We start from the raw sequence: 18,568 nt of genomic DNA on the forward strand, positions 1-18,568 counted from the left end.
CTCCGCACCCGCCCAGCGCCGCCGGGTGTCGCGCACAGCAACACCTCCCGACCCCGTCATGCCCATAGAGGGGCTCGGCTCGGCGCGGGGCACCATGGGAGTTGTAGTTGCTCTTGCTCCCGCCCGCACGCCCCGGGCTCCCAGAGAGAGTTGAAAGCTCCCAGCGTGCTTCGCGCGCAGCAAAGGGCGGTCGGGGGAGCGGCGGGCCGGAGAGGGAGGGACGCGGACTACGTGCCCCAAAATGCACCGCGGCCGCCGTTGGCCAGGCGGGCTGGGTGGCGGCGGCGGAACCGGCGCGGCGGTTGAATGTCCGCGGGGAGAGAGGCGCGATGGAGTTGTCGTCGCTCGTCAGGAAGCTGGGTAACGGCTTCCCTCTCCCTCCCGGCGCACCGGGCCTGGCTGCCGGGGGGCGCCGTGGCTGTCCCGACCCCTCCGCGGGGCTGTGTGCAGGGGGGCGGCGAGGGCCCTGTCTCCCGCCCGCCTCCCGCGCTGCGGGGGTTTCACCTGCGAAACGGGCCCGTCGGTTGCGTGAGGGGGTGGGCGGCTCTTTCTTCGGCGCGCGCGGAGCGTGGATGTCCCTGCCCGGCCGCCGCTTCCCCACGGCCTCCCCGCCTCGGACCCCTCGCCAGTTTTACTGCCTCCTGCACTCTTGTCCGCGCTGCAGACACGGAGGGGGCGGTGGCAGACGGTGATAACTTCCCTAGGAAATGCTGAGGGTTTTCCCCTTCAGATATGGTGCCTTTCGATTCAGTGGACTTGGGTAGAATTTGACCCATTTGTGAGGCTGAGGCATCTTTCGATATTCACAATATATTGTGGTAGAGTTTTGCAGAATTTAGTTGTGTGCTTCAAGAAAAAGGGCCATCGTCTTGTTTTACATTTGGCACCAGGTTACATCAGTGTATTTTTTATTATTTCACGCTTGCACACTGCGCAGACACACTTGGTTAGCTTACTGCTGGTGGGGACATTCATATTTATCTTCCTGGTAAGCATAATACTGATGGCATAAAAGCTAGCTTTTTTTTCTCCACAGATCTTGGACAGCATTCTGGTTGTCCAAATAAGAATAAAGTTATGTCAGTTGTTTTTACGGGTTTTTCAATCCTGTTATTTTTTGGGCAGGTCATGAACTGGCAGAGATAAGAGAACGATCTCTGAAGACTATTTTATTTAAACTAGATCATAACTTGATTTCGTATGCCGATCTGGTCCATGAAAAAATGCTTTTCCTTAATCTTTTGGAGTGGTTCAATTTTCCAGTTGTCCCAATGAAAGAAGAAGTACTAAATTTTGTGAACGATTTGATCCAGGTATGATATACTTACTTTAATTTTATGTAAACTATATGTCTTTAGAATGCTAAAGCTAAATAAAACTGAATATTATTTGGTTTTGTAGCTCCATGTAATGAGATTTTAGAGTGTTTTACAAAGATGTGAATAATAAAGCCACAGTGTGTAGACAGAAATGAAACCAATTTGAGTGACTGTCAATTGGTCAGAGGGATAGCAGAAAAAAGTAATTATTTTCTGGGTTTCTGCTTCTTCAGTTTCTCATTTAGTGTCTAATTTCTTCTTTGGGACATGATTTGCCACTAAGCTCTTGCAGTGTTCCTGAAAAGTGAAGATTTGAACAGTGGTACAACTTTTTAAAAATAAGTTGAGAAAATGTTGCAGAAATTTCAGAGATCTCATAATAAATTCTTGTGTTATAATCATTAAACAGCAACTAGGAAAAAAAATGCTACCCATGAAACTGATGGATGGTATAAACAAAGGTGAAATCTAACTGAAGTTTTGATTATGGTTCTTTTGGTTCCCCCGCCCCCGTCAAGGTCAAGATACCTTGAGACTCTTCAGGCTAACCGTGTCAGTTATTTGTTCTGATGTAGCATCCACCTGCTGCCCAGAAACTGATGGGAATTGGTGCAGTGGAATTCTTCTCTCAGCTTCGGCCTGATGTGGATCCCAACTTGCAGGCTATAATTGATGGGATAGTAGATGGACTGTTCTTCCTTCCTTCTGGACTTCCTTCTAGTTCTTTATCAGTATGTTATCAAGCTCAGTCTCAGCCTTCAGTAGATCAACCAGGTAATTTACATATTTTGAAGCGTGATATGTTTAAAATGAAAATAAACTAAATGAAAAGCTTCTAGGCTATCAAAAGTTGAGGTTTTCAGGCATAGTAGGTGAATTATTCCTGAGAGGTTGGTGAAGTGTATAGTAAGGAAATTCTGCCAGAGAAAGTGTGATCTTAGTTAAATCAGATAGTGCCATTCCCCTAATAGAGTTCTCCGCACACTTAACAGTCCTGTTGTTTGTAATCAGACCTTTTCTGTCCATTTCCTTGGTATGTAATATCTGTTTGCTATAATGTAAAAAGGGTGTGACACAGGACATGAACTCCCAAAGACTGCTTTATGGCAGCAAGTGTAGCAACTTTTAACAAATCTGTAATTAAACCAGTATGCTTTGCTACTTTTCTTTGCATAGTAGACTAACTTTGAGAGCGATTCAAATATTAAAAAAAAAACCAAACAGGCAGGAAGTCATCCTAGTAGAATGATTTTTGAAACTACATTAGTGTTATATGCACTATCTGCTTAGTTTGGGATAAGTATTTGTCATAGAAAAAAAAATGGTATGCAAAGTAGTGTGAGAAAATGGAAAAAAATGTTGCAGTTGCAGAATATGATTGTAAAAAAATAAACAGCGACGCACTCTTTTTACTCCACTTTCCTGGGCATCTGGGACTATTTTAAATAGATTTCCTTAATAAGTTAAAACTCGAGGGTAAAAGGGAAGCAGTTCAGGAAAAACATGAAGATAAATTGAGTTTTGCTTTTTTTGTTTGTTAGGTTTTTTGTTTGTTTGTTTTGGGTTTTTTGTTTGTTTTCTGTATATTTTTAAACTTTATTTGGTTTAGTTCCACCTCAAGAGGAATTGTTCACTGGATATTTTTGTCAAGGTAGAAGTCACCTGCTGCCATTAGAAGTACCTCCCAGAAGAACAGTTGGTATGTGTAGTTATAAAATAAGAGTATGTTAATTACAGAAAGTGCTTAGAGTTGTAATTTAGTTTGAATTCCATTACAAATATTGTTATTGGCTACTATTTTTCCTGTTGTTATTCTGTGAAGTCTAGTGTAAGAGAAGGAACAATTATAATGCTTATAAAAATTACATTCATCTTAATGGATCTTTCTGCTTTCTAGTAAACAACGTAACTCTTTGGAATATGTAAAGTATGTTAACATATGCTGTAACTTAAAAAATTATTTAAATTCCTAGTGCTTTTCAGGACATCTGTGTTCCATCATCAAAAGTGTCTGTTTAAGTACCTTTTCATTTCAACAAAACTTAGTCTGAAGTACCTTTCTGCTTTTCAGAAAACTAGATGAGGTGCTTTAGAAATCTTTACCTTGTATCTAAATGAAAAACAGTGTTATACTGTTATTTTTTTTGTCAGTAAAATTATATGAAATATATCACTGTCACAGACCAATATTATTTTGACAAGTCTTTGCCTGTACCAATATACTAGTAGCAGTTCACAGGAGAGTGTCATATTTAACACACAGTATAGTTCTGAGAACTAGATTTTTAAATATGATTTTGGAGTTACTGTGAGTAAATTACCAGATTACTTTTTTAGCAGTGTATCAGCTATCTTTAGGATTGCACAATAATTATTATAAATATTAAGTTAAAATAACTTTTTAACTAACAGAATATTAAAGCTATGTCATAATTTAGTAACAACTATAATTTCTGCTGCTTTGAGAGTAAAAGCATGAGGTCAGTTTTCCATTTTTCAAAATCATGCTAATATTCTTTTGTAGCAGAACAAAGTTATGATTTGATCAAAAGCATATGTGAGGATCGAGTATTTTTCCAGTAATGCTGTATTTTATATTTGCTAAAGCTTTCTTCAATAAATGTATTTCATTTTGATTTGGGATGACCTTAGTATTTTTCCAGTAATGCTGTATTTTATATTTGCTAAAGCTTTCTTCAATAAATGTATTTCATTTTGATTTGGGATGACCTTAGTATTTTTTTTTGTTATTGCTGAAAACTCTCATTAGAAGCACTTGAGCTTGTGTGAGTCTATATTAAGTAAAAGGTACTTCTATTTCATTTCGTATATAGTTCATAAATTTTTGACTTTGCCATGGAAATACACTGTGTAATACTTCTATAAAATATGCTCCAAAATATCCGTTCTCTTTTTTTTTTTTTCAGTGAAATGCTTGAAATTTTCTACATTTCCTTGGCTCACTCTGACTTCAACAGATAGACATGTTCTTTCATCAAATGAAAGGTACCGTCGTAGAAACATTACAGTTTGCTTGTAGTTTTTATTTTTTTTTAATGTTTCATTTAGAAAAAGTGTGCTTGAAGTGGCCTAAGGAAAAGTTCTGTAGTTGGCATTCTTTATGAGTTGACACAGAACTGTGACAGATTTCTAGCATAGCGAACAGTGCAGTATCATTGACTATTTAACAAGTCTAACTGTAATCTTTCCTGTAATAGTGTTGGTGTGTGTGTTGTGTGGTATTTTGGTTTGGGTTTTTTTTTTTTTTTTAGTTTTGAAACACCTCTGAAGGTGGAAAACCTCTTGAATATTTGATTGCCTTTATGCCTGGGTGTAGAAAAAGAACACAGATCCTTAAAACTGGACATGTTTCACTTTTTTTTTTTAACAGTGCTTCTCAGAAACAGTGGTTTCTGCAACAAATAAAAATAGAAAAAAGTGAAGTTAGAATGCCCAAAAGGTTCTTATTATTTACTAATATACACGTTGGAGAATAGCTAATAAGTTTCATCCTTTATGTAACTTTCCACATATGCAATTCAAGTGCTTTTAAGTTATACACGAACCTTGGTGATGAAAAAAACTTTCTTATTGGTAAGAGTTAGATTACTTGCTGTATACCACTGAGGTAGTCACTGGGAATTTCCAGTCTTTCTTACCTTAATTTCAAATTCAGAGCTGATAAAGTTATTTCTCTTCTGGAAATTTAATTTTACATGTGGTTTGATAACAGCTGGAATTGAGTTTATTCTTTATTGTATACAGAATTAGTATAGCTAAGGAATAATTCAAGTTTAAAAATAGTAGAACAATAGAATTACAGCATTTATTTCTTTAGATTGTTCAGTGTTGTGATTATAACTTTCTTGTAAAGACTTGTTCAAGCTAATGACTACTGGTTGTGTTTTTGTTTTAATACATATTTAAATATGAACTGCATTTTTAGCTCTCTGAGAAGTAACAACCAGAGTTTAATTTGGAGTACGTGTGAGCTTCTTCAGGATGTGATTATGCAAGATTTTCCTGCTGAGATCTTTCTTCAAAGGCCAAAGATTGTACAGGCAAGAATTCACATAAAGTTTAAGGTTTTTATTGTGCTATGGTATAAGTCCTGCCAAGTAAGAATTGATATAAATGATACAATTTGTTTCTAGACAAAGTAGCTAAACAAAAGTTCCATCATGTAAACTCTAGGTGAATAGAAAAGGTGACATTAAATATATATTGTATTTAGAAAGTTATTTGGTTGTAATAATGTATACTGCTAATCAGTAATGAAAAGTGTTGTGAAATAATACTTTGTTTCTTGTGGATAAGGTAAAATTGTGTCACTGTCATATGCACACCCTCTAATGGGCTCCCATAAAGAAAGCAGTGACTTTATTGGAAATATGATGCAGAACTCAGCTTCTCTCTTAGGACTGGTAGTGTTGCATTCAGTAAGAAAACAGTAATTAAGGCTATTCCTTGCTGTGATCTTTTAAAACAATTAGAAACATTTGTGAACTATATTTAGCGCAAGACTCTTGCTGGCATGGTTGTTCATGAAAGTGAATTCATGTTCAGCTGCCAGTGTTGATGGTTTTGTATTTGCAGAGCCTTTTGTCTCTGCTAAACCTGGCTTTTGGAGGAGATGGAAGACATCGGTTAGCTTTGCAGGCTGTGTCATGCCTGCGACAGTTGTGCATCTTCTTGAGAAGCAGACTTAACTTTCACAGAGATCCAAGTTTTTCTTCCACAGAGCAAGGTAGGTATTTTCAAATATTTGAAATTCTGTTGTGTTTTTATTACAGGTAAGATTTTCTAAGATGATTAAAAAAAAGCCAACCTACAACTCTATAGCAAATGTAATCTTGTGAAACTCTTTTGCTAAATGGTGGTGTTCAGTACTATTCATATTAGTAAATATTTTCTGAGTACTTGCAGTATTTTAAAATGCTTACTCATTTTTACAGTTTCCTGTGATTCCTCATTCATCAGCTTTTCCCAGTATCCAACTGTTTGTATGTCAGCAGGAGAGGGATTTTAAAGTCAAACTAAATGGAATCTGTAAAATGAAAGTGGGCAGAGTTTCATAAAAGTTTTCAAGCAATTAGTGCTAAACAACTTAGTTACTAACTTCATGAGCTATGTTTTTTTTTTTTTTTAATTTTGATGGCTGACAATATTTTAATGATTGTGAAATAGTCCCAATGACTGTAAAATCCAAAACAACGTTTTTAATTCTTAAATTTTGTAGATTTAATAGTGTTGATTAGTTATAATGATCTTCATGTTTCCATTTTGTCAGCTGAATTTAATCAACTTTGTTTCTGTAAATTGGTAGTCTGGTCCTCTTCGTAAGATTACCACTATATTTGGTGTCTTAATAAATTATATTGGCTGTTTCTTTGCTAATTCAGTTACGACATCAGCAAATCCAGTAGCCTTAGTCAGACATAATGTAGGTATTTTTAAAACTCAAGATTTCTGATTCAACTGTAATTTTCAGTGGTTTTGCCTTGGAATTGAGTTTCCAAACCTTGCTGCTTTCCTGCGATAGATTGTCCTATCTCTCCAATATTTACTTAGTGTTTTCTATATCCTACCGTAGTTACTTTTACCATTACTTCACGATGTAGTATCTTTCAGAATAATGGATTCCACTAATGGAAAATGTATGATTTGTGTTACATAAAGGCACTGCTTCCCAGAATTCCTCTATATCTTACTGTCGAGAAGCAAGAGGTCTTCCTCATTCTCAGAATCCATCACCTGGAAGTAGTAGCCCTCGCCCATCTGTGATTGGGCGGACAGTTCAGCGTCCTAGAGGAGACGGTCAAGACTGGGATGCAGCATCCTCCAGGTGAATAAAATAAGAAATAACTTACACTTCAATTAAAAAATTATTAATATAGGATTGTATCATAGGCTCATTGTCAGTGTATGAGATGATGCAAGAGTTTTGTTAACCTGTGAAAAATCTAACCATGTTTATAAATTAAACAGTTCTTTAAGTGGTGTTCACAATACATAAAGTCAGTTTTACCTGCCACATTCTGTAGCCAACCAACATTTTTAACAAAATCTTGTAGTATCAATTATTATTGCTTGTGCATGTATTTATAACATGCAGAAAAGCATTTACTCAGACTATTGCTGTAAAGCCAGGGATTTTTCTTTTTCATCAGCAGATGACCCCATAGGTTCTTTTAAGTTGAATGGCCATCCTGTAGGTCACAGTGTACAGTATTGTCAAAACCACTATGCTGTATAAAGATTTCCATTAAAATCTTTACACTTTGTTGTTAAATCTGACAATGAATTTAAGTTGTATATCATCTAAAAGTTCAACTCCAATATGAAATTATGAATTGTCTGTATACCATCGAAATATTGAGGTGGTTGTTCACGTGTGGCTTTGTTACTCATATTGACACAACGGACTTAAAGCTGCTGTTCAAGAGCCAATGTTTTTTAGTATGTCGGAATTGAAAAGTTCTTGTGAATCCTTACTGTGTTCTTGTTGGTAGTTCTTTTTGGCCTCTATGGTATATTGGCTTAGTGATTGAGTAACTAATAGGTATTCAGATAGACTGATATTACAGATGAGGATAGCTCACATAGTTAATTGTAAGTGCACCTTGAGAGTCATTGTATCAAAAGGTTATTTTTACTCATCTTAAGTCTAAGATATTAATTTTTTTATTATGTAACTGCTATGGCACTGGAAATGAACTCCAGGCTTTATGCATTCTAGGATCTGACCATTTTCCCCAGCGGAACCGTTAACAGTTTAATAGTAGCCGACGTATATTGTGCAGGAGATAGGGAGGTTGGCTATCAGTATAGTAAGGAAATATGCGTTAAGCACCAATTAAAACTGTGATGAAACATCTACAAACCAGGGAGTGGTAACTTATTAAAAGTATAAGGCCATATTATGAGCTTTTTTTGACTTTTCTTGCATCCTGTGTGCTGCAGTACAGCTGCTCACTGCCCATGAATCTCATTTCTTACAAAGATATAATTTAGCCCAGATACAGCATAAAGAAAAACATGATGTTGAATAGAAAATGTGATAGAGGGAAATGGCTGTAGTGTTGCTCTGACATTGCTGATTTTGATATGGAAGATCTGCTTTTAGTGAATCTTGTCTTTTTTAACGTAGTTGTAATATAAATTGTTTGTTGCTATTCCATATGTAACTCTTCTTTTTCCTTGTTCTTAAATCTTGAGACTCTTCAATCTCTCTGTTTATCTGTTTCAAATTCTGCCTGGAAACTTAACCTTTCCTCTTCTGAATTGCTTTTATGATTGATACCTCTTCTTCCTTACCCTCTGGTAAGTGCAATTGGAACCACTACGTACTGGTGAATTCTTCTATTTTGCTTATAGTCTTCTATCAACCTCTTAAAATTGGTTGACTTGTACATTCTTAATAGCTATTCATAGACATCTTTTACATTTAGTTAGACAATATGATGTAAACCAGTCATGCCACAATTCAGTTTCTTCAGTTTGTTTAATAATAAAAAACCCAACCAACCAACCAAATAAAAAACAACTATTAAAGTCAAACAGGTTTTTAAAGCACTTCAAGATTGCTAAATGTTATAGGATAAGAAAAATGTCTAGAATAAAGTCTAGGATAAGAAAAAATGTTAAGAAGCGTTTGTTCTAAGTTGTATTACTTACAATGCTGGCAATAGAATTAGATTTGTTTTGAAAGCAGTTGGAAGATAACAAAATTATGAACTATAGATAGAGCTCATAATTTGAAATAATTACATATATAAGAACTACATTTATATTTTGTAATATGTATTTGGTTGCACTTAAGGCTTTCTTGGGCAAGGGAATATTTTCTGGTTTACAGTGGAAAAAGAAGTCCTACAGGCTTAAATATTGGGCACTGTTACTTAATTTTCCTTTTGAGAATTCTTGTGGCTAGCCACATAGAATGGGTTTTATGTAGTAGATATAGTTCAGGCTGAAATTTGATTTAGTAAGTAACCTTGCTTCAAGCAACTGATAGACTTTGTTCATAAAAAATGTTTCAAATCAACTGATTTTTCTCTTGCAGTATCATATCACGTGTGTATTTCTTCCAGTACACATTTCTAAATACATTTGAAGCTGACTGCCAAAGCAGTAGGCATTCTCTTGTGATGCTACGAGGTCTGACACTTAAAAAGGCAACCAATCAAAATCCCCCTCTTCCTGCAAGACTGGTGGATTACAGAGAAAGGTTGAGATGGAAGGAAGGGTATAACTGAAGGAAAAAGGACATTAAAATACTTGATGCTATTTTAACATCTGTACCTATGTGGGTTTCCTCTTTGCAAGTGTTAACTATGTCTCTTTTTTGTTTGTTTTGTTTGTTGTTTTAAGTGGAAACAGTACTCAAGCAAATGCAAACTCCAGAATCTCCCCACATTCCCCACTTGATGTAGGACATATTGACCTACCGGATATTGAAAATGAGGACACTTTGGAATTACAGATGAAGCAGCTTAGCCTTCCTCAGTTTTGTGTTTCCATCTTGGAAAATGCAATACCTCTTCTAAGAACAGGTGAGAAAGTTTTGAGTTAAGTATTTCACTTAGGTATTCTTCCTGTCTTTAGACAAACCTCTTAAGAAGTTCATATTATAAGGTGAGTACATCAAATAAGTGAAGGACAGATGATTGCTGATATAACAGTTCTTTTCTAGGGACTTTGTTCAAGTCATAAAACTTGAATCTTCTGTTGATTTCCAGAATTGCTGCAAAGTTTCAACTACTGTTTACTGATGGTGGGAAGCAGTGGTAGGAAAAGTGGGTGTATGGTGTAAAAATGGTGTGGCTGTATGAAATGTCATTCAAGAAGATGGAAAAAATAACAACACTTAACAAAATGTGTTCTGATCAATTTGAGCGTAGAGTTTTCCTGTTCAAGAAATATTAAACAAAAATTCTGGGAAAAGGTTTGTTACTCTTATGAGTGCAGTAACAAATTATAATTATGTTTTAAGAAACATGAATAATCTAATTGTAATTAATGATTTTTATTTTAACTTTAAAAGGTTCTAAATTGGAAAACCTTTTTGAAGGACAGTCTTTTTACTCTTAGGTTGTCTAAAATAGTATTTTTTTGAACAACAATGTCATTCAAAACAGGTATTGGTAAATGCGGTAAGGTTTTCAAATATAGGAGCTGGAAATCTGTATCTATCTATGACTAGAATACTTGGTTTTTTTGATATACCTGTCAACATTTCCTGAGCTTGGTAGAGGCTTTAACTTTAAAATTGTATGAAATACGAATGAAACTTTTGTTTACTGTTGTTTTCATGATTATTTATAACTTTCTATGACTTTGTTCTGTCACAAAATACTAATTTACTTGTGTATTTCATAGCAACATCAGCGTTAATCTGTGTCCACAGGAAAATTATTCAATCCTAATTGTTTTGGTAATAAATGAAACTAAAATGAATAAAAGCTTTGTTTTCCCCTTTCAGAATAGTGATATTTAAATATTAATTCTTCATGAGCACATTCATGACTTCTGGCATCTTAGCTTTTATTTATAATGTAAAACTTCAGAAAAAGTATTTTCTGTCTTCCCCATTTCTGGTGCATGTCACTTCAAATCTGCAGAGTTAAAATATAGTGAGTTTTTCCGTCTTTCAAGTTTCTTTCTCTGCAATTTATTATAGAACTAAAATAGCTTCATTTTCAGATGAAGCTTATCTCTCTGTTTCTCCTGCTATCAGTTTTTTTTTCACTTTTTAAACTCTACTAGATGGTATTTCTTCTTCCTTCCATTGTGCTGTAATATGACATAAATTGTAAGCAAACTCATATTTTTATCTAGTTCCCATTGATGTGAAGTCCTGTGATCTGAAGGCACGCTGTGATACTGTGACACACAGTAACACGCCGTTTCTCATGTGATTATCTTTCTGAATTGAATCAACAGGCACTTTTACTAACGTTATTATCACTTACATGGTAAAGTGTAGATTTTGTTTTTCTTCTAACTGTTTAAATTAATGGGTAAAAGAAAATCAGTAAACTTACTGTAAAATTCTCTTGCTTGTATTTTACCATATAACGTATCTTTCACTTAAGCTTAAATTCTGTTCCCTGTGGAGATGTTCATTGGAATTTTTCTTCCTTTATGCTGACCTGTCTTGTGAGTGGAGTCATTTCAGAAATCAGTAGTGGTGTGATTTTTTTTGATTTTTTTTTTTTTTTTTTTTTTTTTTGGTGATCTGTTTTAAGCAACCATAATTGTCTTGGGTTCAGTGTTAATACTGCATGTCTTAAGACAATTATTTAAATCTGAACAGCAAAAGTTTTGCAGTCATTGATTATAACTGTCTTACTGTGCATTTAGTAATAATGGGCTCTTAGCACATACTTATTGCCACAAGTGTTGAGAAATGATTATTTTGCTGATTTATTAATGTAAGAATATGGTGGAATGAACTTGCACGTCTGTAGCTACAGCAAACCATTGTTGCAGATGTTATGTTTAGCTATTACTTAAAAATATATCTGAAACTATAACTTAAATTTAAACCACATTTTTTTTAGTACTTCCATTATAATTGAGAAATTTATTAAGTCAGCTTTCAAATGGTTTAAGCACAGAAATTTGGTTAAGGATTTGCAAAATAATTGTGAAGAGTGAAAAAGTGCTTTTTGGACTTTTCAGGCATAGAATCTTCAAATCGGCTACACTTTGCCTAAAATAAATGGAAAACATCACTTCTGTGAGATAAGAAAAAGGAAGCTTTCAAAAAGGTCCTGTGCCATTCTCTGCCATATGCTCACTCAGAGCAGATCACTTAGGCTGCAAATTGCATGAGCTGTGGTCATTGTCACTACATATATAGTCACACACACACATATATATATATTTTTTTTCCTCAAGTATATCAACAAGGCTTCTACAGTGTCTAAGATCTATGAAAGATAGAAAAGTGACAAATTAATGTTCAGTCATAACAAGCAGGAGAGCTTGGCTTTTTTAAAAAAAAATACTTTGAAGCATGCAAAATTTTTATGATAGTTCAAAAAATAAATTGTAAGTTCAGTGGCGTTGTGTGAAATCTATCTGTGGTTTTAAATAGAAACATACCCCAACAAGAAACTAAGCCAACAATTGCACTAAATCGAGTATTTGGGGCAAACTGTCACCATACAGTTCCCTAGGTTGCCAGACAGTTTTGACGTCCTCTGTTGTATGAGGTTGAAAATGTTTTGTCTGGCTCCAGATATTCTGCCGCCTTCTTCATGAAACCTCTTTGCGGTCCCATGTTCAAGCATAAAACTGTACCAAGTATGAAAGTCACTAATAGACAGACTAGCCTGTTGTTAAGAGATACTGAGTCAGAAAGAACAACGAAAATGAATGTTAGCCTAAAACCAAGTGGGGAAATTGCCATGGAGAAAAGTACAAGTGGGTAAAGTGGGTATTCATCTACTTACCTTTCAAAAGAAGATGTAAAGAAGATCTCAAACAAAACAATCCAGGGAGAAAGCCACTCTGGCTATACCAAAAATGCAGATTAACAGGACTAAGTAATATATATGGAAGATCTGTAACCTAGCTGTCTGGGTGGGGGAAATAATTTACTTTATTCTGAACTTCAAAGGAGTCCAGTAATCGGATTTACAGCTGTAAGAAATTTTATGTACTACTATAGGGTTTAAACAACTTCAGTCTTTTTTCAAGTATATGATTGTTTTAATCTATTTTATTGTGATTTTTGGCTAGTAGTTGTCTTCTGCAATTCAGAGCTATTGGTGGTTGGGGGCAGTTAGTTTAGTAGAATTGTATAGGAAAACCAAAATATCAGAATTTCAGATTTGGAATAATCGCTTCTTCAAAATGGTGTTTTCTGAATATCATAATATAGTATTTTGTCTGTGTTTGAATTTATCCTCTGATTTGTATTCCTAGGCAGTAGGAGAGTAACGATGGAAGTTCTTGAATTGCTTGTTGAAGACATGTTCCTTATTGGTGATGCTATTTCTGAAAATGTCTGGGAAGATGATAGCCTTTTTGCATTGGAATTGGTAAGATTCTTTAGGCTTTGATCAACATATTTAACAGTCTGCTTTTATAAGCCTCTGACATTTTCTGCAGTGATTCATATATGTATCTAATCTGCTGAGCTTCTCTTTTGAAAACCTTAAATAGTTTATTATTAGCTCTGTCACTGGCACATTATTTTTAATGTAAGTTATTTTACCAGATGATACTTGAAGTTTCGCCTCAAGAAAATAAGCAATGAATTTTGTTTTGTAGTGAAAGGCCGTTAAGCAGCCATTGAGAGAAACATGTAGGGAAGGGGATGTGAAGAAAAAGTACTGGCTGTGAACGTTTGAGAGCAAATGATGTAAATGACACACTTTCTTTACTCTTTATAAACTATCTGTTTAAAATTAAGGAGATAACTGTTTAGATTCAAGACTGGATTTGTAAGATACATAGTATCATTTCTTACACAGGACCTATAGGTCCCTGCACAGATTTCAGCTATCCTTAACTCTGTTGTTTAGCTGGGAAAGAAAGAAGGTGGCTTTTTGGCCCAGAAGAGATTCAAAGTACCAAGGTGCTGTTGACCAAACAATTTAAATTGCCGGAAATATGTAACTGAGCACAGTTGAGAGTTGTTATATACATGAAATATCAGATTAGTGAATAACAGATGAAGTAGCAATGGGTCATTTCTTTTTTGGAGACAACTGAAAGCTGAAACATAAGCCAGCATGTCTTATACATGTAACAAACATACCAGAGGTGCAGACTGAAACTTGTCTAAAAACTTCAGGTAAGTGTATTCTGAAATGCACATGACTTAAGTTAGAATTCATGAAAATATCACTAAATATGAAACAATGGTATTGCAATAATTATTAATTAAAATATTACTGTAAGTTTTTACTGTTTTCCAGTTTTGTCATGTGCACTTCAGGGCAGTTTGATTCTGCCATGTCAAAAAGTTAGATTCTGTAGATTGCTGTAGCTTTTGGGGATCACGAGCTTTGAGACAGTCACACCTCTCTTGGGGAAAAATAAACTTTTTGAATGTGCTGTTGATTTGAGACTGCATGGTCTTGAAGAAAAGGCTCTTACTGCCTCTGCAAACTGTAGCAGGGCAGTGAGAAACTTAGTTTTTTGAACTCCTGAAGATGAAAATAAATCCTTTTCATCTCACCGTGTAATAATGTGTGTTGATAGTTACTTTAAAGGGCTTATTTGATTTAGTCAATTGCTTCTTGTCATTTTCTTCAACTATGTTGAGTCAGATAAATAGTGCTTAATTGCTTAACAGATGATCAATTTCTGGAATTAATAAGCTAAATCTCACACATGCTATTGCTGCCTTAATCGTTATTTGGCATTCCTGGCAACTGAAATTAATTCTATGTTTGTTCCTGTGTCCTTAAGTACAAACCTGGCTTTTTCAGGTGACCAAAACTAATTTTGTATTCTCCAGTGTCAATGAGCTGGATTCTCAAGTACATAGTCTGCAAAATGTGCTGCTGTTTCATTTGAGAATGAATAGGCATTAAAAACATGATGATCTCGAAGCTTGTATTGTGGGGTCTTTTTGTTGGTGGTTGTTTTTTTAAAAAATTATTTTTATTTTAAAGTTATTAAGCTTTAAAGTTATTAAGCTTTATTAACTGGTTCAAATCAGCTCCTACTATTTCTGTGTTAAAAGTGAACTTCAAAATAGTTAAAATTCCACAAGTCCAGTAGAGTAGTGAGCAGGAATTAAGAGGGGGGCAAGGGAGGGAGGGGTTATGGTAACCAGTAACGGGTGATTACTGACCAAAGTAATCAGAACTGCAAGTGAAGGCAGAATGAGGTCTAGAACTAATGCACAGTTCAGAGGACAAACGAAATGCCATGTATTTCGTATCATTTCTACATTTAAAAAATTATTTTATATAATTGTGTTAATGGTGCTATGAGTGCTGTATAAATGCTGTAAAGATACAGTAATGTTTCAGTTATTTCTAATGTTTGTATTTCTGATTTTGTTTTCAGAAAGACAAATTGCTTCTGGTCTTGGGTTTGCTTGGAGAAACTATATTATATCACAAAACCAACATAAGTGCAGAGCAGCCTGAGGTGATGTTGGTGCATCACAGAATGGCATTTATTAGCACTTCACTATTTACTGTTAGATTGCTGCAAATACTTCTCCCTGTAGAAAAGGTATGCCAGCACTGATTTTAAGTCATTGTCTTTTGGTTTTACGTTTTAAGAGGGCAAAACGTGTCACCTTCCGCAGTGATTAGTACTGGGCAAGTAGCCACTGGACAGAGAAATTAATCTGATTTACATTGGCTGTTATACGATCACAGAAGGCAGCTTTGACCGTTCTACAGTTATCGGTGCATTCTGCAGAATCTTCTGCAGATTTCAAGGCTCAAACATATTTTTAATATAGTTTTTAATCAGTTTTTGAAATTCGACCTTTTTTTTTTTTTCCTCCTATAGTGTTGTTTTTATGGAATGATGCATGGTTTGCAAAGCTATGCTGCCCCCTGCTTGTTTATAGTATGCATGCAAGTAAGACTAAGTAAGACTGGACCTATATAATGTTTAAAATCATCACTCTTAATGTGGTAGAACATAGTAAGCAATTATGCTTCATACATTGTAGTGATTTGAATTATTCTTTGCTTCCAGTGCTCTTTAAAACAAGTTCTCTTGTAGCTCTTGAGTTGTGGGCTGGTTTTGCTGTTCTGTTCATTTCAAATGGGGGAATCTGATGTTTTGAAGGTTTTGTGGGATGGAAAGTGTTAGAAGATGTTTAAACCTGTGTGGGTTTACATTTTTTTTTTTTGGATCAGTTTTTATTGCAGTGTAGCTCTGTTTTAGACATTATTCAATCTGAGTAGCAGACTGATTTTTCAGTTACAGGCTTTTTGTCACAAGTATTAAGTATTTTACTATCAATATGACTTTTTATAATATTTGTCTTTATGTTCTTATGTACATAATACAGAATTTCAGTTGTGTATGCCAAGAGTTGGAAAAAAGTTACTGCATTTGAGGTCAAAATTTTAGTTGAGGGAGCACTGAACACTTGCAGTAACAAAACCAAACAAAATAAAAAAACCACACAACAACCAAAACCAACAACAGCAGAAATCCCAGTTCTTAGTATGTGATATTAATATGTGGAAGTATAGACAGCTTTTTATTAAATACAGAAATAATTGTCGTCTGTGTGTTCTCTGCCATCTAGTGTTTAGACCGTAAATTGACCCTGGTCTTGTCTGGATCGTACACAACTTTTGTGACTGGTTGCAGATCCGACATTAGGACTGACATCTAATGAACTCTCACTTTTTAATTACTAAAAAAAAGTCTTCATATAAAAATCATTTGATATCTGTTTTTCTCTGATTTTTATGTAGCAGCAATAGTGATTGTACTTGTTGAATGACTTCAAGTGCTGTTGTTGGTTTTACTGTATTTTCAGGCTGTTATTCTGACAATTGTTTTCTTTTTCAAAGGCGAGTAAAGTTTTACAAAAGAGTTTGCTGAATGCTTTGTTTCTTCTCTCTCTGGACTTGTCTTTCTCCTTGGAATACCCAAGCATTCATGAATCCGTTGCAGCCTATCTGGAGCAGATGAGTACTGAGAACTACAGTATTTATAAACAAGCTTCAGAAGCTGCATATTCAATTGAATGCACCTGTAGCTTTTTGACTGAAGTTCATAAGAAGGTGTGGAAATTTATCATATAAAATATTTCCTGCAGGCAAATTTCTTTCCTCTATTTCCCTTTCTCTGTGGTAAAAACTATAGTCTAGCATGGCTGAAGAAAATCTGTAAGCATGAGTATTCCATAGTATGCAAAATGTAGTTAGTTTATATTTGTTTTCATTAATACTACTTATGATGTTTATTAAAATCTTATCCTAAGTAAAACCAAAGAAATAAACACTTGGAGACTGGAAGTAGGCACAAGAATTTTTATGGGCAACGAAGAAAGCAGCAAATACTCTATTTAAATATGTAGTGTGTGTAAGTATATCTTGTCCAGTATTTAAATAGTTCAGAAAATTTTGATTCCCAGCTATTTGGCAATTACAGAATCGCAGAACAGTTAGAGTTGGAAGGGACCTCTGGAGATCATCTAGTCCAACCCACCTGCTAGATCAGGTTCACCCAGAGCAGATCACACATGAATGCATCCAGACAGGTTTTGCATGTCTCCAGGGAAGGAGACTCCACAACCTCTCTAGGCAGCCTGTTCCAGTGCTCTGGCAAACTCAAAGTAATTTTTCCTCATATTCAGATGGAACCTCCTGTGCTTCAGTCTGTGCCCATTGCCCCTCTTTCTATTGTTGGGTGCCACTGAAAAGAGTCTGGTCCCATCCTCTTGTCACCCACCCTTGAGATATTTATAAACATTGATAAGGTCCTCTCTCAGCCTTCTCCAGGCTGAACAGACCCAGCTCTCTCAGTCACTCATAAGGAAGGTGCTCTAGGCCCCTAATCATCTTCATAGCCCACCGCTGGACTCCCTCCAGTAATTCCTTGCCCTCCTTGAACTGGGGAGCCCAGAACTGGACGCAGAACTCCAGATGCAGCCTCACCAGGACAGAGTAGAGGGGGAGGATAACCTCCCTCAACCTGCTGGTCACGTTCTTCTTAATGCCCCCCAGGATACCATTGGCCTTCTTGGCCACCAGGGTACATTGTTGACTCATGGTGAACCTGTTATCGACCAGAACTCCCAAGTCCTCCTCTGCAATTGTAGCTCTAATAAATAGCCACTTCTAGACTGTGAGATATTTGTGTTTCACTTTGTTATGAAGACAACTAATATACTTTTTTTTTTTCTTAGTTAAAGAGATTCTAGCATGGTACTGAAATTTTCTTCTCCGTTATCTAAATGGACAAGTAATTGTGCAAAATACTTTTTCCGTTGATACTAAAATAAATGAATAAAAGACAGCAATATAAATGTAGTGCTATCTTAAATCTGAGTTCATCTATCCTTTATGGAGGCAGGTTCTGAAATTAATAGAAGCAATACTTTGCTCATAAAATACTGTTTACAATGAAGTTAACTCCATCAAAGTTAAATGGCTTGTGTTTAATGTATTTGGTAACCTAAACTATGAAGACATATATACTTCAAAAAAAAAAATCAAAATTTGCTTTTTAATATTAATAGTAAATTGTTAAAAGTTTAATAGTTAAATCTTTCATTATACTTTTCTCACATAAAGTAC

The 18,568-nt window shown here is 35.5% G+C and overlaps 1 protein-coding gene across 2 annotated transcripts in view; it reads left to right on the plus strand.

Moving 5' to 3' along the window:
* The first annotated feature begins 307 nt into the window (after positions 1 to 307).
* RTTN (rotatin) overlaps positions 308 to 18,568 on the plus strand; it is an 81,198-nt gene continuing 62,937 nt past the window's right edge. Inside the window, exons 1-12 of one of the 2 annotated variants that reach the window (XM_065628362.1) lie at positions 308 to 360; positions 1,126 to 1,313; positions 1,895 to 2,093; positions 2,929 to 3,018; positions 4,247 to 4,325; positions 5,266 to 5,380; positions 5,916 to 6,066; positions 6,999 to 7,164; positions 9,693 to 9,874; positions 13,257 to 13,372; positions 15,357 to 15,527; positions 16,838 to 17,050. In XM_065628362.1, the coding sequence (XP_065484434.1) occupies positions 330 to 360; positions 1,126 to 1,313; positions 1,895 to 2,093; positions 2,929 to 3,018; positions 4,247 to 4,325; positions 5,266 to 5,380; positions 5,916 to 6,066; positions 6,999 to 7,164; positions 9,693 to 9,874; positions 13,257 to 13,372; positions 15,357 to 15,527; positions 16,838 to 17,050 (1,701 nt within the window). In that variant the 5' untranslated portion in view covers positions 308 to 329. Of the gene's footprint in view, positions 361 to 1,125; positions 1,314 to 1,894; positions 2,094 to 2,928; positions 3,028 to 4,246; positions 4,326 to 5,265; positions 5,381 to 5,915; positions 6,067 to 6,998; positions 7,165 to 9,692; positions 9,875 to 13,256; positions 13,373 to 15,356; positions 15,528 to 16,837; positions 17,051 to 18,568 lie in introns of both variants that reach the window. The other variant, XM_065628363.1, reaches the window with a different exon arrangement.

This window comes from Caloenas nicobarica, chromosome 2 (assembly GCF_036013445.1).
Source record: "Caloenas nicobarica isolate bCalNic1 chromosome 2, bCalNic1.hap1, whole genome shotgun sequence".
Classification (NCBI taxonomy): domain Eukaryota; kingdom Metazoa; phylum Chordata; class Aves; order Columbiformes; family Columbidae; genus Caloenas; species Caloenas nicobarica.